A 22,811-nucleotide genomic window follows, 5' to 3' on the forward strand; every position below is an offset into this window, starting at 1 on the left:
TTCGACAAGTACAACGATTCCTCCGCGACTCGCGGCTGCGGCGGAATGCTACGACCACGAAAGCCAAACCTGGGCCGTCCAGCAGGTCTCGGCGGCTCTTGAAAGACAAAGGCCGAGCGAAACCGACGGAACGTTGCCCCACAGGGCGACCAACCGCGGGAGTGACACGCGCTGGAGTTGAATAGAGACCACCCGCTGAGAAGACGTCAGGGCCCGCGTCACGGCGCCATTTAGTCATGGTGTCGTTCTGCAGGCGACTACATGAAGTGTTCTCTCTCTCTCTCTCTCTCTCTCTCTCTCTCTCTCTCTCTCTCTCTCTCTCTCTCAAATCATGCAATACTGATTTCTGCGAATGACAAGTGTAGCTTGGTATAAACAAATTATCTAAATGAGCGGATGAGAACGGCTTCAAAACACACACAAATAAGTACCTGCGTACTCTTCTCAAGCACAAGAGGAGTAGCACCACTGCATAGTATTACAATCAAGGGAGACACACTCTCTGTGAGCAGCCAACATAAATTCCAGGGAATCACTTTAGACTCACAGCTCACATTTATTCCCCATATTGAAAATCTGAAAATAAAATGTCTCAAAACAACGAAGCTTCTCAAGCTTCTGTCAGAAACTACATGACGTAGTGACCGAAAGTGCCTTCTGAACTCATATGACAGTCACGTCCGATTCCGCCTTAATTTTTTTAATACCCTTAATGTCCCGAAAGACATTACATAGGGGGGAATACAATTCGCACATGATATGCCAACACAATAAAAGCAGCTGGAGAAAACAATCTAGCACGAAGCAATAATTTATAATTCTGCAACGCCAAGTGCGCTAAAGATTCTAGACCCCGTCCACCATCTGGGCATCCGTCTCTCGACCGGTGCTTTCAGGACAAGTCCAATCCAGAGCCTCTACGTAGAGTCCAATCAGTGGTCACTTCATCTGCAGCGGTCATATAGCAGTTTTACATATGTCCTGCTCGTATGTTACTCGCCAAAAATCCGACCGACCTGACCGTATTCACGCGTATGCACTGAACTGCATCGCGGTTATTAATATTTATTGCGAGAATAGGATCTCGTGGGCACCCTGAAGCGGCAGGCCTAAGCGACGAAGCCGTTTGTTAGTAGTTTTGTCCTTTCGGCGTATTTGGAGCGATCCAACAGCCCATGCGGTGGGTCGCCTTTGACGAGCCATTCGGCACAGTTTGAGGCGACAGAGCGGGAAGATTCTGAGCTTCATTTCGTTCAACTTCGAGCAACAATGCCAGATTTATCCTCCTGTTCTTCCATAGCTATTTATGAACCCTTATTTATTTATATATTTATTATAAATATATCCCCGCTTCTCGGTTCACTCCCTATTTGTGGGTATGCGGCACAGCCTGAAAATCATCATCATCCTCATTAACAACAACATCATCATTAACAACATCGTAAATTTTACTGTCAACCGAGCCGCAAGAAGAAGCGACCACGAGCTGCTCTCGCGAATAGCGCCACGAGCGATTCTCTCGCAAGGACGGCGCCGAGGGATGACCGACACCGACCCTGGACCAGTGCCACGCCTGCTATCACCCAGATGGACTCGCTGAAGCCAACACTGAGCTATTCCATGCGGAGGTATGCGAGCGCTGCATAATGTTAAACAAAGTCGGCCGGCAGAGTACCTCGAAAGAAAAACAGTTGCAGTTTCGAAGCACCTACTATGAGGATAGTAGTTTTATTGGCCGTTAGACTTGTAAACATTCGCTTACTAACTGAATTAACAAATATTGAATATGTAAGCGTGACCGACTGAGGATGCAGGAAGAAACCGACACAGCGCTGTCTTTGTGTGTCTGCTTCTTTCTACGTCCTCGTTCAGTAGCGCTTGCACACTCTATTGTGGATTCAGACCAACTAGCCCATTAACGTGTTTTAACTAAATTAACAAGCGTGGTGTCACGCGCACGCAGTTAAACATGAACACATCTCCCTCGATGAGCGCTGAAACTCGCTGTCGAAATGCTGGACTGAGGAATCACGGAAGCAGCAAACGCCTTGACCTTCGAGCAGCTCTCGCTTCAACGCGCATACGAGCTACCTACCAGCGCATACGAGCTACCGGCACTACGCGCACTCTGCAAACATCGCAGATCGTTTTTAAGATGAGGGCCTTGCGGGCGCGCACTTTCGCCACGTCGCAGATTGCTTTCAAGACACACGAGCGCCGGCAAGGCGTCCCTACGACGTCCGTCAAAGGCGTCTACTACGGCGTCCGCCATTCGCGTGCCCAACTCCGTAGCAGACGCCGCGGCTGCCTTCGCTCTGTACGAAACAGCGGGCGAGGAGGACATCGAGGCACCCTAGCAGTCGCCCGAGACGCTTCCGGCCGGCGTTTCTTGCTCCCGCACGCGAGATTGAACCGCGTTCGCCGGGTCACCATCGAACACTTTCGCTCGCACATACAGCATACGACGCACGGCGACGGTTTTAGAGCCCATGTACTTTATACGGAACATCACGGCGGCGGCGGCGGCAGAAATGCGCCTGCAGTGTCCATATAATTTCTATCGCAAGAAAATGTGCCCGGCAGTTCACAGAGATTCTCTAGGCATGCGCGCGTAGATTCTTGCAATTGAGGCCGCGAAGTTCGTAAAAATCGGCACAATTAAATGCAAACAACGTGGCATTATTTAGTATACTTTGGCAGCGACTCAGGCACCAAAGCAAGAATCCAAACAAGTCCGTGCGTTGGGGATTCGTCGAGGCCTCCGCGCGCCGACGGTGTACGCCGATCTTGAATGCGTACACCCAGCGGCACGCTCCGGGTTCGGTGGCCCGAACCATCGGAACGCCCTGGATCCGGCTGTGGTACTGCGCCGCCCACTTTATTGTAACATTAGGTGCTCTCCAGAGGCTTGCGTGTGCCGGTATTTTTATTTTCACATGCCAAATAATCTAATAGGATCAAATCACACTAGGTAAAAAGCACATCGGTTAGACCTAGGGGCACTTAGAAACAAGCTGATCGGTGCCTCCCAGCCCTTCTTGGAGGCCCGCAGAATAACTGCACCGTAACAAAAGTGCCTTGCCTGTCTGCGTGACCGACATTTGGCGGAGAAAAATAAAATATGACATCTTTATCAAATCCATTCACATCGCATATTCCGGACGCGTATTCACGTGTCTGAGATACCTTTTACGTGTGTCTAACGCTTCGCTGCTCTCAGGGTGTTGATAGATGCACTATGACTTTGTTGCTATGCGATAATGTTTGGAAATAACAAGCTGCTGTCGCTTTAAACAAAGGCAGTCCAATATACGTTATGGTTCCACGGAAGACTCTCTCGCATGACACTCCACCGTGTATCGTTCTCCCGAAAGTAGTACTTCTGCTGCTTTCATTTTGGCTGCTTAACAATGCTGGAAAGCATTTATGGTGTTATTCGAAGTGAAATGCGTCCACAGGGTACAGTTCCGAATTCTCCTTGTGTTGCAACTAAGGCTGTACAAATTTCGTACTAACTGTGCAAGTCCAATGTCATATGACAAACGCTTCTACCCGCATTTGCTTAAGATTGTTCCGCAGCGACTCAGCGATAGCATTCGCTCTGCTTGCAGGTCTTGTATCCGACACTGCAGGGAACCTTACGAACGCCTGCAAGCGACGTCCTACACGCTTACTACCTCAGCTGCTTATTTGTTCTCGTAAAGGGACTGTCACCCACAAAGGAAGCCGTCAACGATGTCGCCGACATGTTCTCCAGGTGGAGTGGCGGAACCGATTTTCCAGTAGTCGACACCGCCGGTATACTGGAGATCAAGTACGGAATATCGCTCACTTTCCGCCTAAAAGTGAACCTTAAGACTAACAAAAGGCCCTTCAACGCGGTAGTTGACCAAACGCCTCATTTTGGACAGTTTGGGAACATCCGGTGGAAACCGACTCGCACCCTCATCGACCACTCGATATCGGTCGTCAGCCAGCGTCTTGGAGTAAACGTGACGCGCAAAAGCTTCTCGGATTTACGACTCCGGCTGTACCACGCGAGCCTGGTGACCGATAAAAGAGAACCGTTACATGGCGGGTTTGACGTTCTCGGCCAGCTATTCCCGAGAGCATCACTCGATGAGTGGCGGCTTCACATGAACGACGTCTGCTCGTACCACTGCAGCGACACCATGATGGTCACGGTAAATCACGCGAGTGTCATCCGGACGGTCTTCGACGTACTCGACTCACCATATTTCCATGCGACATCACTAGCCTTCCTCATCGCCGGAACCACGAATGCCCTTTTCGAAACAGGGTTCCTGTCAGACAGCACAGCGGAAAAAGGCACCGCGCTATGGACCGAGTTCTGTGACACCGACACCAGTCACCTCTTCGAATTGTGGGACCTGGTATCAGTGCACCAGTTCACGAACCAAGAGAGAGACGACACACTCCGCTCCCTCTACGACTCCATCTCCGCGGCAGTCATCGCGGACGCCACCGACATATTCGCGAGTCCCGAAGACGCCAAGGAGGCGCATGCCTTGATCTCGCGGCTGCGGTTGCTCTTGCCCGCGCAGCTGTCGCACTGGTACCAGATTTTCCTGCCGAACCTTACGGAAGACTATTACGCCAACGTCATCGCCGTCCGAGCTTTTCAGCGGAAGACGCTGCTGCACGCCGACGCCCGCGGTCTCGGTGTTCTGAGTTGGACGCGCTTAAGGGGCTTGGATGCGTACGCCTTACTCCTGGAGGACGCTATCGTGTTATCGCCCTTCCTGTACGCAGATATCAGGGCCGAAGCCCGCCGCGAAACGTACATCACTGCGGCGCTGGTGGGTGTCCAGCTGGCCTCTACTCTCTGGCAGGCCATCTTCGAGCACCCAGGCTGGAGCAAGGCGGTTTTGAATGTGCTTAACTGTCACTTTGACTGTATAGTGGGGCAAGTTTTCCACGAGTATCCCACCGGGCTGGCCTACCCGGCGCTGGCGCTGCGCTCAACGGTGCGCGCCGTGGCGGGAGCCGGGTGGCACAGGGCGGTCAGAATGTGGAGCTTGTTGTACATTTCGCCCAGCCAATTCTTCTACATGCTATTCTACGTGCGATACGTGTGCTTCAGGCACGAGCAGCTCAAGCAGCTGTCCCGCAGCACGAACTTTATGCGGCGCTTGCCCGACTTCTGCGCAGCGTTTCAATGCCAGACGCTGCCGCAGCCGCCGAATTGCATACACGATGTGAGGGTCGCGCCTGTCGCCGTCTGATGGCGGCATTTGTCGCCTTCGTCCAGCATACACATGCGCAGTTCGTCAGTTAGTACGGGCTACCGTACTGACTTCACACACAATAGAATATTCACTTCACTTCTTTATTGTTTGTTTCACGGATTCTCTCCATGTAGGGGGCAGAGGTAAAGGCAATATGCATGACAGAGCCTCTGCGGCCCTACAGTTCAAGGCAGCATGACATGTCATTCACAAGTATATTTGCTAAACATATCTTTAACACACGGCACACAGCAACGAAAAATTCGATTATTCATAATACATGTCAACAAAGCATTACTTTTGCTTCAACGTGACAGATATCGAGAAACCAGAAGATACATAAGCAATAAGTATTATATAACAATAAAATTGGCTTACATCAGAAGTCAACAAAGAAAAGAAGACCATAGAAACACTGGCCCGAAAATAAATAGCATATACAGTAAATAGATCAGTACATAGAAACATTTCAGAAAAAACGAAGGTTTAGATTGATGCACAATGTAAATGCCGAAACAATGGCAAATATTATTTACAAGTGCTGACCAGGTTAACGTTTTCTCTTCTTCGGTAGTGCTCTGCGTAAGCTGCTGGGTTTGTGTCCCCGAAGCACTTAACGGGTACATTCTCCAGGAGTTCCGAGTCTGGTCCCTCGAACTGGTGGATGAACCGGTAAATGGTTCTGTTGTTTTCTGCCTTGGTCGGATCTATGAGAGCCTTGAGGTTATGCCACGTCCTCACTGTGTTCAAAGTTCCGTTGAGGGAGTCGCTCAATTGCTGCCAATTTTGCCTAGCCAATTGCGCCGCGTACTCCTCTGCTTTCGCTGCGACTTCTGCGATCTTTATCTTTAGCTTCCTGTTGTATTTTTGTTTCTTCCACTTCTTGGTGAGCCCGCGTTTAGCTTCCCACAGCTTGAGCAGTCTGGCGTCTACCTCGGGCGTCTGCGTCGTACGCGCGATTTGTTTGGTGTACTTGCGCTGTTTTTCATTGAGCATCTTTCCCCACTCTTCTATCGATTGGATCTCGTCCTTGGCGAGATTCTTATCGCATGCCTCTCGAAAAGCGCTACAGTCCGTAATTTTTGTCGATACCAGCTGACACCTTAGCCTGTCCGATGTAACTGGCGCCTTGAGTATGTAGTGGTCACTACCCAGGTTCTCTCACGCGAGAAGAGGTCTACGCAGCGATTCGAAACACAACCAGAAACACGGCCGCGGGTGCAGACAAGATCAATAACGCACTCATCCGCAAACTCAGCTAAGCGTTAGTCGCACAATTAACCGACTTTCTCAACAAACACTGGGAAGCATGCAGAGGTATTCATGATCCCTAACCCGGGCAAGAAACTGCAAATTGAGAACCTCAGACCGATCTCGCTCACATCGTGCCTGGCAACATTGTACGAACCAGTGGTGACTCTGAGACTACAACAGTACATGGAGGACAACGAACTGTATCCCCACAACATGTTCGTCTTCAGAGCAAAATTATCGACCCAAGACGTACTGCTTCAAATCAAAGAAGTACTCGGGAACATCCCCAGGAGCGGGGAGAATATAATAATGGCATTGGATATCAAGGGGGCTTTTGACAATGTAACGCACGAGGCTATCCTCACAGGCATGAACGACCTGAACTGCGGGAGGAGAGTCTACGGCTACGTCAAAGCCTTCCTTTCAAACAGAACCGCAACGATTGGCCTGAGAAGTTCCTTACTCAAAAAAAAGGGACACCTCAAGGGTCGGTCATCTCCCCCCCCCCCCCCCCCGCTTTTCAACATAGCCATGATTGGCTTCGCAAAACAGTTGAAAGAAATCGACGGCATACACAATGCCATGTATGCCAACGACATCACCATTTGGGTTAACACAGGCTCGCTCAGAGAGAAAGAAGAGAAGTTACAAAAGGCAGCTATCTGTGTAGAGGACTACGTCAGAGCAAGAGGGCTAGCCTGCTCCACTGAGAAGTCCAAGCTACTGAGAGTTTAGAGAGGAAAGCAAAACCGCACAGTCTCCACCAGCAACGAGTTAAAGCTCAAAGTCTACCTCGAGGGGAAGCCGATACTGGAAAAGACGCTCTTCAGAATCCTGGGGATGTGGATACAGTCAAACCAACGCTACACCCACACCCTCGCCCTACTCAAGGCATCCACCCTACAAGTGGCCCACATGATCACGCGCATCTCACACAGACGCCATGGCATGCAAGAGGAGGACACACTCAAGCTGGTCAGAAGCCTGGTCGACAGCCGAGTGGCATACAGCCTCCCATACTACAATCCCATCAAGACTGAGGTACAACAGGCGGACGCGATCCTACACAAAGCCTACAAAACCGCACTCCACCTTCCCCATAACACCTCAACCGAAAAGCTCCTAGCCCTAGGACTACACAACACCTTCGAGGAATTGAAAGAGGCGCAACTAGTCTCCCAACAGCGCAGACTACAGCAGACCCCATCTGGCAAGGAGCTCCTGAAGAAACTATGCTGCGCCGATCATTTTCAAGAGATACAGAGGACCGAAACAATTCCGGACGAGTATCCCAACATCTTCAAGAAGCACTCATACCCCGGAACATGGATCCCAACCTACACAAAGCACGCAGAGAGGCGAGGGCTGAATACCTACAAAAGACACTAGCACCCCAAGAAACGACGGTATATGTGGACGCAGACACATACGCCAGAGCAGCCGGACAGAGCAAGAGCAACGCGGTAGCAACGGTGATTGATTCGAACCTACGCGACATCACCAGCGCATCACTACAAGGCTGTACGATAGTCGAGGCTGAAGAAGCGGCCGTCGCTCAAGCGGCAGCGCAGGGATATCGGTCTAAACGGTCTCTAACAATCCTTACAGACTCACAAAGCCCGTGCCGCAACTACCTACTCGGCAGAATAGGGCACGGAGCGCTCTGCATACTCCGTTCCGGAGACCACATAACACAACGACAAACAAAAGAAGAACCAATTAGGCATACGATAGCATGGACGCCGGGACACGTGGGAGTGGCAGGGAACCAAGAGGCGGACAGGATAGCTCGAGGGTACGCTTAATTACCGAGCATCCAACGTAGGCGACCTCGAGGAGACCGAACATGTACCCCACGACTATTCGGCGATACTAAATTACTACAGGGGCTGCAGAAAGCGGTATCCACCACCGCACAACTCCCTTAGCAGAGGGGACTCTGTCGCGTAGAGGCAGCTACAAACGGGCTCGTACCCGAACCTTAACCTACTCAACAAAATTTATCCCACACAATACAATGACAAATGCCCCTGGTACCCCGAAACACCCACGCTGTATCACATAACGTGGGCATGCCAGAAGATAGACGTGGCCCCCCTTTATACCAAACCCGAGTGCGGAGCAATGGGAGGGAGTGCTCTCCAGCGATCGCTAGGTCGACCAAGAAGGTCTGATTCGGCAGGAACAACTGGCACCAGTATCCAGTGCAGCCCTGGACTAAGGGCAACCGACCGTTGTGCTAGAAGATGGACGAAGCCATCTGAAGACCGCAGAAGACCAGCGAATCTAGAGCTAATAAATTTTTCACTCACTCACTCACTCACTCACTCACACACCCCTGTGGGCTCGGGGGCCTGTAACACGCCCGTGAACTATCCTTGTCACACGTGGGACCCAAAGAGGTTCCAGGCACAAGGGTAAGAACAGATGTTTTTTAAAAAAAAAACTTTTGTACGTCTTTTTCAAAACAGACTCTTAAAAAATTCTTCACGCCAACCACGCACACGCGCTAGTGCCACTGCTCGCGCGTTCGTCGTCATCGTTTCCCACAGTGGCTCCGTTGCCGCTCATCTTTCTAGCGTAGAATTTCACTACTATGTTGTCGTCCTAACATGCAGATCGCGCTTACGGGGGTATGAGCCATTTATTGTCTTACGTAAGGCATACATTTAATAGCAAAGGTGAAACGCGAATATGTGTGCGTGCCTATGTCGCTGTGATGACAACAGATTAGGACATTAAATATATTCGTACCTTTGTACAATATTCTAGGTCGCTTCTGTTTCGTGCGCTAAACAGCTCCGCAGGTCTTCCATCTTCACATAGCGGAAGGGCTCAGAATTTTTTCCATCTATCTCTTTTGTCTTCATCTTAATGTGCAAGCATTCTTAGGATACTTCTCTGACTTTCCGCAGAATAACTTTATACCTATTTATGTCTCCAATTGTTTTTCCGCCTAGTTGGGTGACCGGGTAGTCCATCGTCGAATGGATAGCGAATCGCGCTGCTGTGCTGAGGGAACAGGAATCGAGGACAACCGTCCGACGGACCAACTTAGATCACTGAGTATGTGGCAATGTGCACGTATGTAAGGCTCTTAATTCAACGAACCTTTTTCACGTCGACATGGGTCAGAGTAGATGCGGAAAATGGTAGGTACCGCTGTTCGAAGAAACTCTCTGACGCCCACTGGACTTTCTCTTCTTCTTTTAATCTTTCCCTCGCCTTTTTCCCCCAGTGTAGGGTAGCCAACCGGGCTCAGTCCTGGGCTCTGTCCTTATCGCCGACAAGATAAAACTGCAAGTGAGGACTTAAAGGCCTATAGTAAATAAAGTTCTGCATGCAGTTTCAGCTCTTAGAACGATTGATTATCGCACCGCACTCGATAGAGAGAAACAAGCGCCGATAAGTCAAAAGCGCACGTGAGGACTTAATCGCAAATAGTGAATAAAGTCCTACATGCAGTTTCAGCTCTTAGAGCGATTGATTATCGCACGGCAGTCCATAGGGAGATGTTCGTGATTCTCATACGATCTCCGAGCTCACGACGGCCAGCTCCAACTAATGAAGGAACACAACAGAAACAGTCATTAACCTCAGCAACCACATCCAGATTGCCAAAACGACATTTATTGCACATTGTACTCACGAAATAGAGGAGTTCTTCTCAACACCAATCACAAATAAATTGCACATAACTGAAACTAAAAGTCATTGATAAAAAAAAAGGTTTGTAGAAAGGTTCTCAAGGCACAATGCAGAGCACTCCAGATAGTTTCAACATCTTCATTCGCTCCCGCGTTTCGTCCCGTTTCACGTTCAGAGACCTTACGCAGAAATGGAGCCTTGTGAGGACATACAACTTTATGATTCTATTCGTCAGTCCTTTCTGTGTTCAGGGAAGCCAACGAGGTTAACTTGGTAAGCTGGAGAAAAGATACCAGATCCATAAAGTTGTCGCTTCTTACTTGCTTCACACTGAAGCAGCGGGTGAGTGTTTTCCAGTGATTTCACCAGTGCATTCAGCTCATCTGACGGATATAAAAGTCCTCCCCTGTCAACAGAAGTGGTGAGGGCTGCTTTCTTGGGGAGGTGCGACGGAGCATTTGGTTAAATTCTTGGCACTGTGACGCTTGTAAGCACGAGCTGATCACGGCGAATCGACTGTTTCGGCGTTGACCACGTGCGTGAACTGCCGCACAATGTATTGTTCGTGGAAGTGAAGCTCACAGAGGGCTTATTTCTCGTCGAGAAATTCGTCAGCCCAGGGGAACCCCCGCCGCCACGTTTCAAAACGCGCGCCGTCCTTTGGCACAGAAAACAAAGTGACAGGCTTCCCATCTTGCTTGACGATCGATACTTAACCGGACGTGCAGTTTGGCACAAAGCATTGCGTTTGCTTCGCTTGCTTTACGCGAGGATCCATTTGGCTGGAACAGGGAACGGAACTCAAGCTTACAAGCAAACGCGCAATCTGTCACCGCAAAGAAAACACAGCTAAAATTACATGCGCGCAACATCGAACCGAGAAGACGACACTCACACGTACTCATGCACAGATAGCGAGGGAAAGAGGCAGAGGGGCAAGAAGAGACATCGCAATGCTGACCGCAGCGCCACTACGGCCACTGTGGTGGCGGAATGAATCGAAGGAGCGCGCTTTTGTCGCGAACATGCGGGCGTTGGCGCCACCTCAACTTCTAGCCACCGTACATCCGCTTCGCCCGCGATCCTCCTCCGGACAGCCATCTTGGTTTACCGCGCACGCCTCCTATAGGTCGCAGGCATCGCGAATAATGTCAGTTCTTTTTTTTTTCAGCCTCTTGTGAGTAGCCAAGAATTTGCTCCATGATGAGCAAGCCGGAGAAAACTTACTTTCCTAAGAAAGTCGGGATACTATACAGCGAGTACAAGATAGGAACAGTATACCAAATTCCTCCGGTTTCCAAATGAGTATACGTAAGGCAAATGGACTGTTGTTATAAAGAAACGCACGTGAACAAAACTTGATTACGAACAATCGATCCGCTGGGCATCCGGCCTACCACTTTAAGAGGTGCCAGTGACACTGCCTCTCAAGCTAACAAAGACCTGAGAAAATCGCACGATAAACAGAAAAGGAAAATACATGTATACTAGAAGCATAACTTATCAATCACGCAGGGGACACATGCGTCAAAGTAGCTTCAGTAGTCCTCCAGGATTAGGGGATTAACTCTTTCTGTGCGGTAATGTTTAGTTGGAGGTGGAAGTGATGGTTGTGAAATGCGTACGTATAAAAGTCGCGCTAGCTGATTCAATAAGCCCACGGCTGGTAGTAGCGCAACGTCATTCGTGTTCAAGGTGCGTCATTTTCGCGGTAAATAAAACAAGTTTCATAAAAATAAAAAACGCTACCGCGCAGAGTTGCAGAAGAAGTTCAGGGAAACATTCCAGCATAGTGCTTATAAAAATGGCTACATTAGATCTCCTTCAAGACGTTTTTACATATCCTGGGAGACACTTGCCTAAACGATATTCCGTTATTGGCTTTGAACGTGCCCGACTGTGGACGATGTGCAAACGCTTATCATTTGTGAACGTTCACAATTATTATTTACACACCGTGAATGGTGTGCAAAATCATAATTGTCATATTAGGTGATCAGCCATCACTTTTAACGCACGGGGAGTTGTAATCCATGCATCTGTGCGTCCGTCCGGTCCCATTTTGTCCTGTCCAATCCCATCCAAACATCCATCCATCCATCGCCTTAATTTTTCTTTTTTCCGTTTTCTTAACTGTATCTGCCCACTTCGCCTGACTCCCAGACTAGTTAATTTCTTTCAACAATACTTACTTATTAGTGGCGTGCTAATATTCGAAAAGTTCCAATATTATATTTTTAGTATTCGTATTCTATTCGAAAATATATCTTCGAAATGTGCGAACATCCGGTTGTATACAAATATCCGAAATAAATCGAATATAATGGTGGCTGTGTGGGAGCAAGCACGGTTCATAGCATTTGTTTCTAGCTATTCTAAGGATATTTGGGCGATCTCATGGTCTCATGATCTCGTGCAGCCTCTACTACCCGGGTCAGTACTCTAGCCAGTGTAAGCTATGTAAAGCCAGGGCTAATCTTAATCACATTCTGTGGGAATGCCCACAGGCTCCCTCTGAGGGAAGAATAACGCCTTTAGAACAATGGGAGACGTTATTACTCAGCTCCGATCCGGAGATTCAACTGAAGACCGTCCAACTGGCCGAAATCGCCGCTAGGGTCCAAGGACTCCTGGCCGTCGTCTAGGTGGGTAGACTTAAAGCCTTCCCTACATCTGTTGGACAAATAAAGTTTTACAATCCAATGTGTGTTTTCAACTGCTTCACGTAGCAGCACGTGTGAAAAAATCATTCGCAAAGCATAGGGGCACTGTACAGCTTAACCATGTTTTAGCTTACCGAAGTACTGCACTTTTACTGCATCAGGTCGGCTAAGTCTTGCACAAGAATTGCAAGACTGGGCTAGTATTACGCAAGACTGTGCTCTTAAGTGTACAACAGATTAGCATAATGCTGTACATACACGCACGCCTGTCAACCAATACGACGTTATAGTAAAATGCCCCACTTTTAGAGCCTGCTAACCATTGTTGTATATACACCGACAACTCTAAAGACGAAACATTTTTTTGCCAACAGCGACGGCAAAAATTCGCTTGCAATGTCCACATAATTTCCATCGCAATAAACATGAAACACGTGCTCCATATTTCTCATATTCGATATAATACATGGGAACATAGGGGTGATGGGTTACAGTGGCCTCATTGTGCGTGCATAGCAAACATAGCAAACAATGCATATACGAAATGATTCGGCACCCACACCCTGAAACACTGGACATTCCAATCCCTTTTCAATACCATGTGGGCGGCGGGGTATATTCCACCGTCCTGGAAAGAAGCTATAGTCATCCCCGTTCTTAAACAAGGGAAAGACCTGGCCTAAGCCAGCAGCTAGAGGCCAATAGCGCTAGCAAGCTGTCTGTTCTTGAAAAAATTCTTATTCACCATTAAAATGATAAAAAATATTATTATGAAAAAACGCGTATTCGGCTTCCTAAATAGTAATAGCAAAATAGACCCCCTTCAGTGCGGTTCCCGAGAGGGAAGGTCGGCAATAGACCACCTTGTGCGCATTGAGGCAAACATTAGAGATGCATTCATTCATAAGCAGTTTTTTCCTTTCAGTATTTCTAGACCTAGAGAGAGCGTACGACACGACGTGGCGATGCGGAATCCTCCGCGATCTTTCCGCGATGGGTGTCCGCGGGAACATGATAAACACAATTGAAAGCTATCTGTCTATACCGCACTTTTCGCGTAAACGTTGGTAACGCTTTATCTAAATCTTTCACCCAAGAAATTGGTGTTCGGCAAGGGGGCGCACTTAGTTGCACACTATTTATTGTAAACATGAACAGCCTTCATACAGTCCTTCCACGCGCAATGTCTTGTTTCGTTCTTGTTGACGATGTTCAAGTAAGTTTCAAATCATGCAATACTGATTTCTGCGAATGACAAGTGTAGCTTCGGATAAAGAAATTATCTAAATGCGTGGAAAAGAACGGCTTCAAAACACACACAAAAGAGTACCTGCGTACTGTTCTCAAGCACGAAAGGGGTAGCACCACTGCATAGTATTACAATCAAGGGAGACACACTCTCTGTGAGCAGCCAACATAAATTCCAGGGAATCACTTTAGACTCACAGCTCACATTTATTCCCCATATTGAAAATCTGAAAATAAAATGTCTCAAAACAATGAACCTTCTCAAGCTTCTGTCAGAAACTACATGAGGTAGTGACCGAAAGTGCCTTCTGAACTCATATGACAGTCATGTCCGATTCCGCCTTACTTTTTTTAATACCCTTAATGTCCCGAAAGACACTACATAGGGGGGGGATACAATATACACATGATATGCGAACACAATAAAAGCAGCTGCAGACAACAATCTAGCACGAAGCAATAATTTATAATTCTGCAACGCCAAGTGCGTTAAAAATTCTAAACCCCGTCCACCATCTGGGCATCCGTCTCTCGACCGGTGCCTTTAGGACAAGTCCAATCCAGAGCCTCTAGGTAGAGTCAAATCAGTGGTCACTTCATCTGCAGCGGTCATATAGCAGTTTTACATATGTTCTGCTCGTATGTTACTCGCCGAAAATCCGACCGACCTGACCGTATTCACGCGTATGCACTGAACTGCATCGCGGTTATTAATATTTATTGCGAGAATAGGATCTCGTGGGCACCCTGAAGCGGCAGGCCTAAGCGACGAAGCCGTTTGTTAGTAGTTTTGTCCTTTCGGCGTATTTGGAGCGATCCAACAGCCCATGCGGTGGGTCGCCTTTGACGAGCCATTCGGCACAGATTGACGCGACAGGGCAGGAAGATTCTGAGCTTCATTTCGTTCAACTTCGAGCAACAATGCCAGATTTATCCTCCTGTTCTTCCATAGCTATTTATGAACTCTTATTAATTTATATATTTATTATAAATATATCGCCGCTTCTCGGTTCACTCCCTATTTGTGGGTATGCGGCACAGCCTGAAAATCATCATCATCATCATTAACAAGATCGTAAATTTTACTGTCAACCGAGCCGCAAGAAGAAGCGACCACGAGCTGCTCTCGCGAATAGCGCCACGAGCGATTCTCTCGCAAGGACGGCGCCGAGGGATGACCGACACCGACCCTGGACCAGCGCTGCGGACGCAGGCCCACGCTGAGCAGCCACGCGGCGGCTACAAGACGCTATTCGGCCCCGTTCCGCCGCAGTTCGTATGCTGGGCGGCGATCCTGGCCACCGCGCTAGGCCTAACCGTGTGGGCGCTGCGCCACGCGCTCCACCGCGAAACGGACGAGCCACCTCCGCTGCCGTCGACGCCGGGTTTCTGCTGCGAGAAGCTCGTCGTCGAGATGTACCGGCGCGCCAACCGCACCGTGGACGCATGCAACAACTTCCTGGACCACGCCTGCTATCACCGAGATGGGCTCGCTGAAGCCAACGCTGAGCTATTCCATGCGGAGGTATGCGAGCGCTGCATAATATTAAAGTCGGCCGGCAGAGTGGCTCGAAAGAAAAAGAGTTGCAGTTTCGAAGCACCGATTACGAGGATAGTAGTTTTATTGGCCGTTAGACTTGTAAACATTCGCTTACTAACTAAATTAACAAAGATTGAATATGTAAGCGTGACCGACCGAGGACGCAGGAAGAAACAGACACAGCGCTGTCTTTGTGTGTCTGCTTCTTTCTACGTCCTCGTTCAGTAGCGCTTGCACACTCTATTGTGGATTCAGACCAACTAGCCCGTCAACGCGTTTTAACTAAATTAGCAAGCGCGGTGTCACGCGCACGCAGTTAAACATGAACACATCTCGCTCGATGAGCGCGGAAACTCGCTGTCGAAATGCTGGACTGAGGAATCACGGCAGCAGCAAACGCCTTCACCTTCGAGCAGCTCCCGCTTCAACGCGAACGAAACGTCGAAAGCACAGCGCATACGAAGCTACCGGCACTACGCGCACTCTGCAAACATCGCAGATCGTTTTTAAGATGAGGCCCTTGCGGGCGCGTACTTTGGCCACGTCGCAGATTGCTTTCAAGACACACGAGGGCCGGCAAGGCGTCCCTACGACGTCCATCAAAGGCGTCTACTACGGCGTCCGCCATTCGCGTGCCCAACTCCGTAGCAGACGCCGCGGCTGTCTTCGCTCTGTACGAAACGGCGGGCGAGGAGGACATCGAGGCACCCTAGCAGTCGCCCGAGACGCTTCTGGCCGGCGTTTCTTGCTCCCGCACGCGAGATTGAACCGCGTTTGCCGGGTCACCATCGAAGATTTTCGCTCGCACATACAGCATACGGAGCAGGGCGGTGGTCTTATCGCCCTTGGACTTTATACGCAACATCACGGCGGCGGCCGCGGCGGCAGAAATGCGCCTGGGGTGTCCATATAATTTCTATCGCAAGAAAATGTGCCCGGCAGTTCACAGAGATTCTCTAGGCATGCGCGCGTAGATTCTTGCAATTGAGGCCGCGAAGTTCGTAAAAATCGGCACAATTAAATGCAAACAACGTGGTATTATTTAGTATACTTTGGCAGCGACTCAGGCACCAAAGCAAGAATCCAAACTACTCCGTGCATTGGGGATTCGTCGAGGCCTCCGCGCGCCGACGGTGTACGCCGATCTTGAATGCGTACACCCAGCGGCACGCTCCGGGTTCGGTGGCCCGAACCATCGGAACGCCCTGGATCCGGCTGTGGTACTGCGCCGCCCACTTTATTGTAACATTAGGTGCTCTCCAGAGGCTTGCGTGTGCCGGTATTTTTATTTTCACATGCCAAATAATCTAATAGGATCAAATCACACTAGGTAAAAAGCACATCGGTTAGACCTAGGGGCACTTAGAAACAAGCTGATCGGTGCCTCCCAGCCCTTCTTAGAGGCCAGCAGAATAACTGTATCGTAACAAAAGTGCCTTGCCTGTGTGCACGACGACGTTTGGCGGAGAAGCATAAAATATGACGTCTTTATAAAACACATTCACATCGCATATTTCGGACAGGTATTCACGTGTCTGAGATAACTTTTACGTGTGTCTAACGCTTCGCTGCTCTCAGGGTGTTGATAGATGCACTATGACTTTGTTGCTATGCGATAATGTTTGGAAATAACAAACTGCTGTCGCTTGAAACAAAGGCAGTCCAATATACGTTATGGCTCCACGGAAGATTCTCTCGCATGACACTCCACCGTGTATCGTTCTCCCGAAAGGAGTACTTTTGCTGCTTTCATTTCGGCTGCTTAACAATCATTTATAGTGTTATTCGAAGTGAAATGCGTCCACAGGGTACAGTTCCGAATTCTCCTTGTGTTGCAACTAAGGCTGTACAAATTTCGTACTAACTGTGCAACTACAATGTCATATGACAAACGCTTCTACTCGCATTTGCTTAAGATTGTTCCGCAGCGACTCAGCGATAGCATTCGCTCTGCTTGCAGGTCTTGTATCCGACACTACAGGGAACCTTACGAACGCCTGCAAGCGACGTCCTACACGCTTACTACCTCAGCTGCTTATTTGTTCTCGTAAAGCGACTGTCACCCACAAAGGAAGCCGTCAACGATGTCGCCGACATGTTCTACAGGTGGAGTGGCACAAACGATTTTCCAGTAGTCGATACCGCCGGTATACTGGAGATCATGTACGGAATATCGCTCACTTTCCGCCTAAAAGTGAACCTTAAGACTAACATAGGGCCCTTCAACACGATAGTCTCCCAAACGCCTGAATATGGAAAGTTTGGGAACATCCGGTGGAAACCGACTAGCACCCTCATCGACCACTCAATATCGGTCGTCAGCCAGCGCCTTGGACTTAACGTGACGCGCAAAAGCTTCTCGGATTTACGACTCCGGCTGTACCACGCGAGCCTGGTGACCGATAAAAGAGAACCGTTACATGGCGGGTTTGACGTGCTCGGCCAGCTATTCCCGAGAGCATCACTCGATGAGTGGCGGCTTCACATGAACGACGTCTGCTCGTACCGCTGCAGCGACACCATGATAGTCACGGTAAATCACGCGAGTGTCATCCGGACGGTCTTCGACATACTCGACTCACCATATTTCCATGCGACATCACTAGCCTTCCTCATCGCCGGAACCACGGCTGCCCTTTTCGAAAAAGGGTTCCTGTTAGACAGCACAGCGGAAAAAGGCACCGCGCTATGGACCGAGTTCTGTGACACCGACACCAGTTACCTCTTCGAATTGTGGGACCTGGTATCAGTGCACCAGTTCACGAACCAAGAGAGAGACGACACACTCCGCTCCCTCTACGACTCCATCTCCGCGGCAGTCATCGCGGACGCCACCGACATATTCGCGAGTCCCGAAGACGCCAAGGAGGCGCATGCCTTGATCTCGCGGCTGCGGTTGCTCTTGCCCGCGCAGCTGTCGCACTGGTACCAGATTTTCCTGCCGAACCTGACGGAAGACTATTGCGCCAACGTCATCGCCGTCCGAGCTTTTCAGCGCAAGACGCTGCTGCACGCCGACGCCCGCGGTCTCGGTGTTCTGAGTTGGACGCGCTTAAGGGGCTTCGATGCGTACGCCTTACTACTGGAGGACGCTATCGTGTTATCGCCCTTCCTGTACGCAGATATCAGGGTCGAAGCCCGCCGCGAAACATACATCACTGCGGCGCTGGTGGGTGTCCAGCTGGCGTCTACTCTCTGGCACGCCATCTTCGAGCACCCAGGCTGGAGCAAGGTGGTGTCGAAAGTGCTTAACGGTCACATGGACTGTATACAGGGTCAAGTCGGCCGCGAGGATCCCACCGAGCTTCCCTACCCGGCGCTGTCGCTGCGCTCGACGGTGCGCGCCGTGGCGGGCGCCGGGTGGCACAGGGCGGTCCGAATGTGGAGCTTGTTGTACATTTCGCCCAGCCAATTCTTCTACATGCTATTCTACGTGCGATACGTGTGCTTCAGGCACGAGGAGCTCAAGCAGCTGTCCCGGAGCACGAACTTTATGCGGCGCTTGCCCGACTTCTGCGCAGCGTTTCAATGCCAGACGCTGCCGCGGGTGGCGAATTGCATACACGATCTGAGGGTCGCGCCTGTCGCCGTCTGATGGCGGCATTTGTTGCCTTCGTCCACCATACACATGCACAGTTCGTCAGTTAGTACAGGCTACCATACCGACTTCACACACAATAGAATATTCCGGACTCCACTGAAGTTATCGGGTCATCTTGTATTTTCAGCTCTGCTCTGCCAATGTTTTCAGAAAAACGCTACTCAATATAGTTCCGAAGCATCATCGCAACCTTTCCTGCGAGACGTTCTCCCTGAAGTACTCGCAGTATCATAGAGAGTACGCGTCATGATTGGCGAACGCTGTCAACGTTCTCCAAATGCTGCGAAAGCTCAATTGACGGACTAGACCTTATCAGATTAAATCCGAGCTAACCACTGGAAAAGTACACGCGTACAAGCGTTGTAGTGTTAATCCCGTTTCAGTTTTTCACTGGAGCATATCGGAAGAGCATACGTCATTATATGATTATATTACATGATGAACGCATTCTAGAACGCGTTGTCCACTCCAGCTTACTGCTAAATGTGCGACCAGTATCCCTGAGGCGTCTTCATCTAAAACTATTGACCGGCAACATACCTGCGTGTCGCAATAAATCGGCTGGGTTCAGCAATTCCTCTGGCGCTGAACTGCTTACAGCACGGCAGCAGCAGGCTCTCGTAAGATTGACTGCCATCTTTTGAAGAAGGCACATGGCATCGGCTTCACCCTCTGCGGTGTCGTCTGTTGTCGATCGCAAAATGAATGAGCAGACGCTGCGATGCTGTTTGCGTGAGGCGCAACATCTAGCAAAAAATGCCAAGCGCGAATATTACGCGAAAGTGCTGTGGCGCTACGACGCGAGCACTACCGCACACTTAGTGGGTTAAATTGAACTAATGAGACCGGAGAAGCGCCTTAGAAGCGCGAAAAACATTTTACCTTATGCTTGTGCTCGCTGCAAAACTGCATAGGGCCTGGTATTAAGAGTCTTGCCCGCATTTGCACGAAATCGGCCTTGATAAGCACGTTCAGATGCTAGCAATTCTGGATTCCCTGTTTTATTTGGACAGCGAAGCTGTCTATGGCTATGATCTGCAAAAAAACTTGCGTCCGAGATGTTGACAAAAAAATCATGATGCCAGATCATGGTGATATTGCAGAAAGGGTCCAAGATCAATGGCACATATTCCTGTGGGCTCGGGGACCTATAACACGCCCTTGAACTATCCTTGTCACACGTGGGACACAAAGAGGTCCCAGGCAAAAGGGTAAGAACATATGTTGTTGAAAAAATTCATGACCCCAACCATTATCACGTGCTGTGCCACTGCTCGCGCGTTCGTTGTCGTCGTCTTCCACAGCTGGCTCCGTTTCCGCTCATCATTAGAGCGGTGAATTTCACTTCTATTTTGTCGTCGTATAGTGCAGGTCGCGCTTACGGGGGGATGAGCCATTCACTGTGTTACGTAACGGACACATTTAATAGCAGAGGTTATACGCGAACATGTGTGCGTGGCTATGTTGCTATGATGACCAGTGATTAGGACAATAAATACCTTCATACCTTTGTTCAATATTCTAGGTCACTTCTGTTTCGTGCGCTAAACAGCTCCGCAGGTCTTCAATCTTCACATAGTGGAAATGCTCGGAATTATTTTATCTATCTCTTTTGTCTTCTTCTTAATGTGTAAGCATTCTTAGGATACTTCTCTCACTTTCCGGAGAGTAACTTTATACCTATTTATGTCTCCAATTGTTTTTCCGCCTAGTTGGGTGACCGGGTAGTCCGTCGTCAAATCGATAGCGCATCGGGCTGCTGGGCTGAGGGAACAGGAATGGAGGACAACCGTCGGACGGACCAACATCGATCCCTGAGTATGTGGCAATGTGCACATATGTAAGCCTATTCAACGAGCCTTTTCACGCCGACACGGTCACTGTAGATGCGGAAAATGGTAGGCACCGGTGAAACTCTATGATGCCTGTAACGTGCGCAACGTGGGCCTGGTAAAGATCGAGGCAAGTACACGATGGTAGGAACAAGAGGCCGCCAAGGGCTTATCGGCACGCTCTTAAATGGTCAAGCGCACGCGTGATATCAGTGCTGTCCTGATAAGGTAGCGCAGACAGCGCATGCCCGATACATCGCCCAGTGGCCTTTCTCTTCTTTGATTCTTTCCTCGCCTTTTCCCTTTCCCTGGTGTAGGGTTGCCAACCGGGCTCAGTCCTGGGCTCAGTCTTTATCGGCACGGGAATCGTGCCGACGAGTTAAAGTTGCAAGTGAGGACTGAAAGGCGTATAGTGAATAAAGTTCCACATGCAGTTTCAGCTCTTAGAGCGATTGATTATCGCACCGCACTCGATAGCGAGATGCTCGTGATTCTCATACGATGTTCGAGCTCATGACGGCAAGCTTCAACTAATGAAGGAACACCGCAGAAACCGTCACAAACCTCAGCAACCAAATCCAGGTTGCCAGAACGACATTTATTCACGAAATAGAGGACTTCTTGGCAACACAAATCAAAAAGGAATTGCACGTAACAAACTAAAAGTCATTAATAGAAAATAGGTTTGTAGGAAGGTTCTCAAGGCACAATTCAGAGCACTCGAGATACTTTCAGCACCTTCATTCGCTCCCGCGTTTCGTCCCGTTTCACGTTCTGAGATTCGACGCAGAAATGGAGCCTTGTGAGGACATAGAACTTTATGATTCTATTCGTTAGTGCTTTTCCGTGTTCAGGGTAGCCAACGAGGCTCAACTTGCCAAGCTGAAGAAATCATACCAGATCCATAAAGCTGTCGCTTCTTACTTGTTTCACACGGAAGCAGTGGGTGAGTGTTTTCCAGTGATGTCACCAGTGCATTCAGCTCATCTGACGGATATAAAAGTCCTCCCCTGTGAACAGCAGTGGCGAGGGTTGCTTTCTTAGAGAGGTGCGACGGAGCATTTGGGTAAATTGTGCGCACTGTGTGCCTTGTAAGCATGGGCTGATCACGGGGAATCGACTCTTCCGCCGTTGACCACGTCCGTGAAGTGGCACACAATGTATTGTTCGTGGAAGTGAAGCTCACAGGGGGCTGACTTCTCGTCGAGAAATTCGTCAACCCAAGGGACAGCCCGCGGCCACGTTTCAAAACGTTCGGCGTCCTTTGGCACAGAAAACAAAGTCACACGTTTCCCGTCTTCCTTGACGATACGTAACGGGACGTGCAGTTCGGTACAAATCAGTGCGTTTACTTCGCTTTCTTTACGCGATGATTCATTTGGCTGAAACAGGGCACGGAAGTAAAGCCTACATGCTAACGAGCAATCTGTCACCGCAAAGGAAACACCGTGAAAATTACATGCGCGCAACGTCGAACCGAGAAGACGACAATCACACGTACTCATGCCCAAATAGCGAGGGTAAGAGGCGAAGGGGCCAGGAGAGACATCGCAATGCTGACCGCAGCGCCACCACGGCCACTGTGGCGGCGGCATGAATCGAAGGAGCGCGCTTTTGCCCCAAAATTACGGGCGTTGGCGCCACCTCTACTTCTAGCCACCATACCTCCGCATCGCCCGCGATCCTCCTCCGGATTGCCATCTTGGTTTACCGCGCGCGCCACTTATAGGTCGCAGGCATCGCGAATAATGTCAGTTTTTTTTTTCAGCCGCTTGT

The 22,811-nt window shown here is 49.6% G+C and overlaps 3 protein-coding genes across 4 annotated transcripts in view; 2 read left to right on the plus strand and 1 right to left on the minus strand.

The window, feature by feature from the left end:
* The window catches only part of LOC139059353 (methanethiol oxidase-like), a 423,146-nt gene that overhangs the window by 102,407 nt on the left and 297,928 nt on the right, over positions 1-22,811 (minus strand). The window lies entirely within an intron of this gene.
* LOC139059710 (uncharacterized) lies at positions 1,589-5,720 on the plus strand. Its single transcript, XM_070538146.1, has 2 exons — positions 1,589-1,628; positions 3,612-5,720. The coding sequence occupies exon 2, from the start codon at positions 3,747-3,749 to the stop codon at positions 5,244-5,246; it is 1,500 nt and encodes a 499-aa protein (XP_070394247.1). The 5' UTR covers positions 1,589-1,628; positions 3,612-3,746; the 3' UTR covers positions 5,247-5,720.
* On the plus strand, positions 15,172-20,700 carry LOC139059712 (uncharacterized). The gene is made up of 2 exons (XM_070538147.1): positions 15,172-15,587; positions 17,563-20,700. Exons 1-2 carry the CDS (start codon positions 15,237-15,239, stop codon positions 19,195-19,197), a joined length of 1,986 nt encoding a protein of 661 aa, XP_070394248.1. The 5' UTR covers positions 15,172-15,236; the 3' UTR covers positions 19,198-20,700.

Source organism: Dermacentor albipictus, chromosome 4 (assembly GCF_038994185.2).
Source record: "Dermacentor albipictus isolate Rhodes 1998 colony chromosome 4, USDA_Dalb.pri_finalv2, whole genome shotgun sequence".
Lineage (NCBI taxonomy): Eukaryota > Metazoa > Arthropoda > Arachnida > Ixodida > Ixodidae > Dermacentor > Dermacentor albipictus.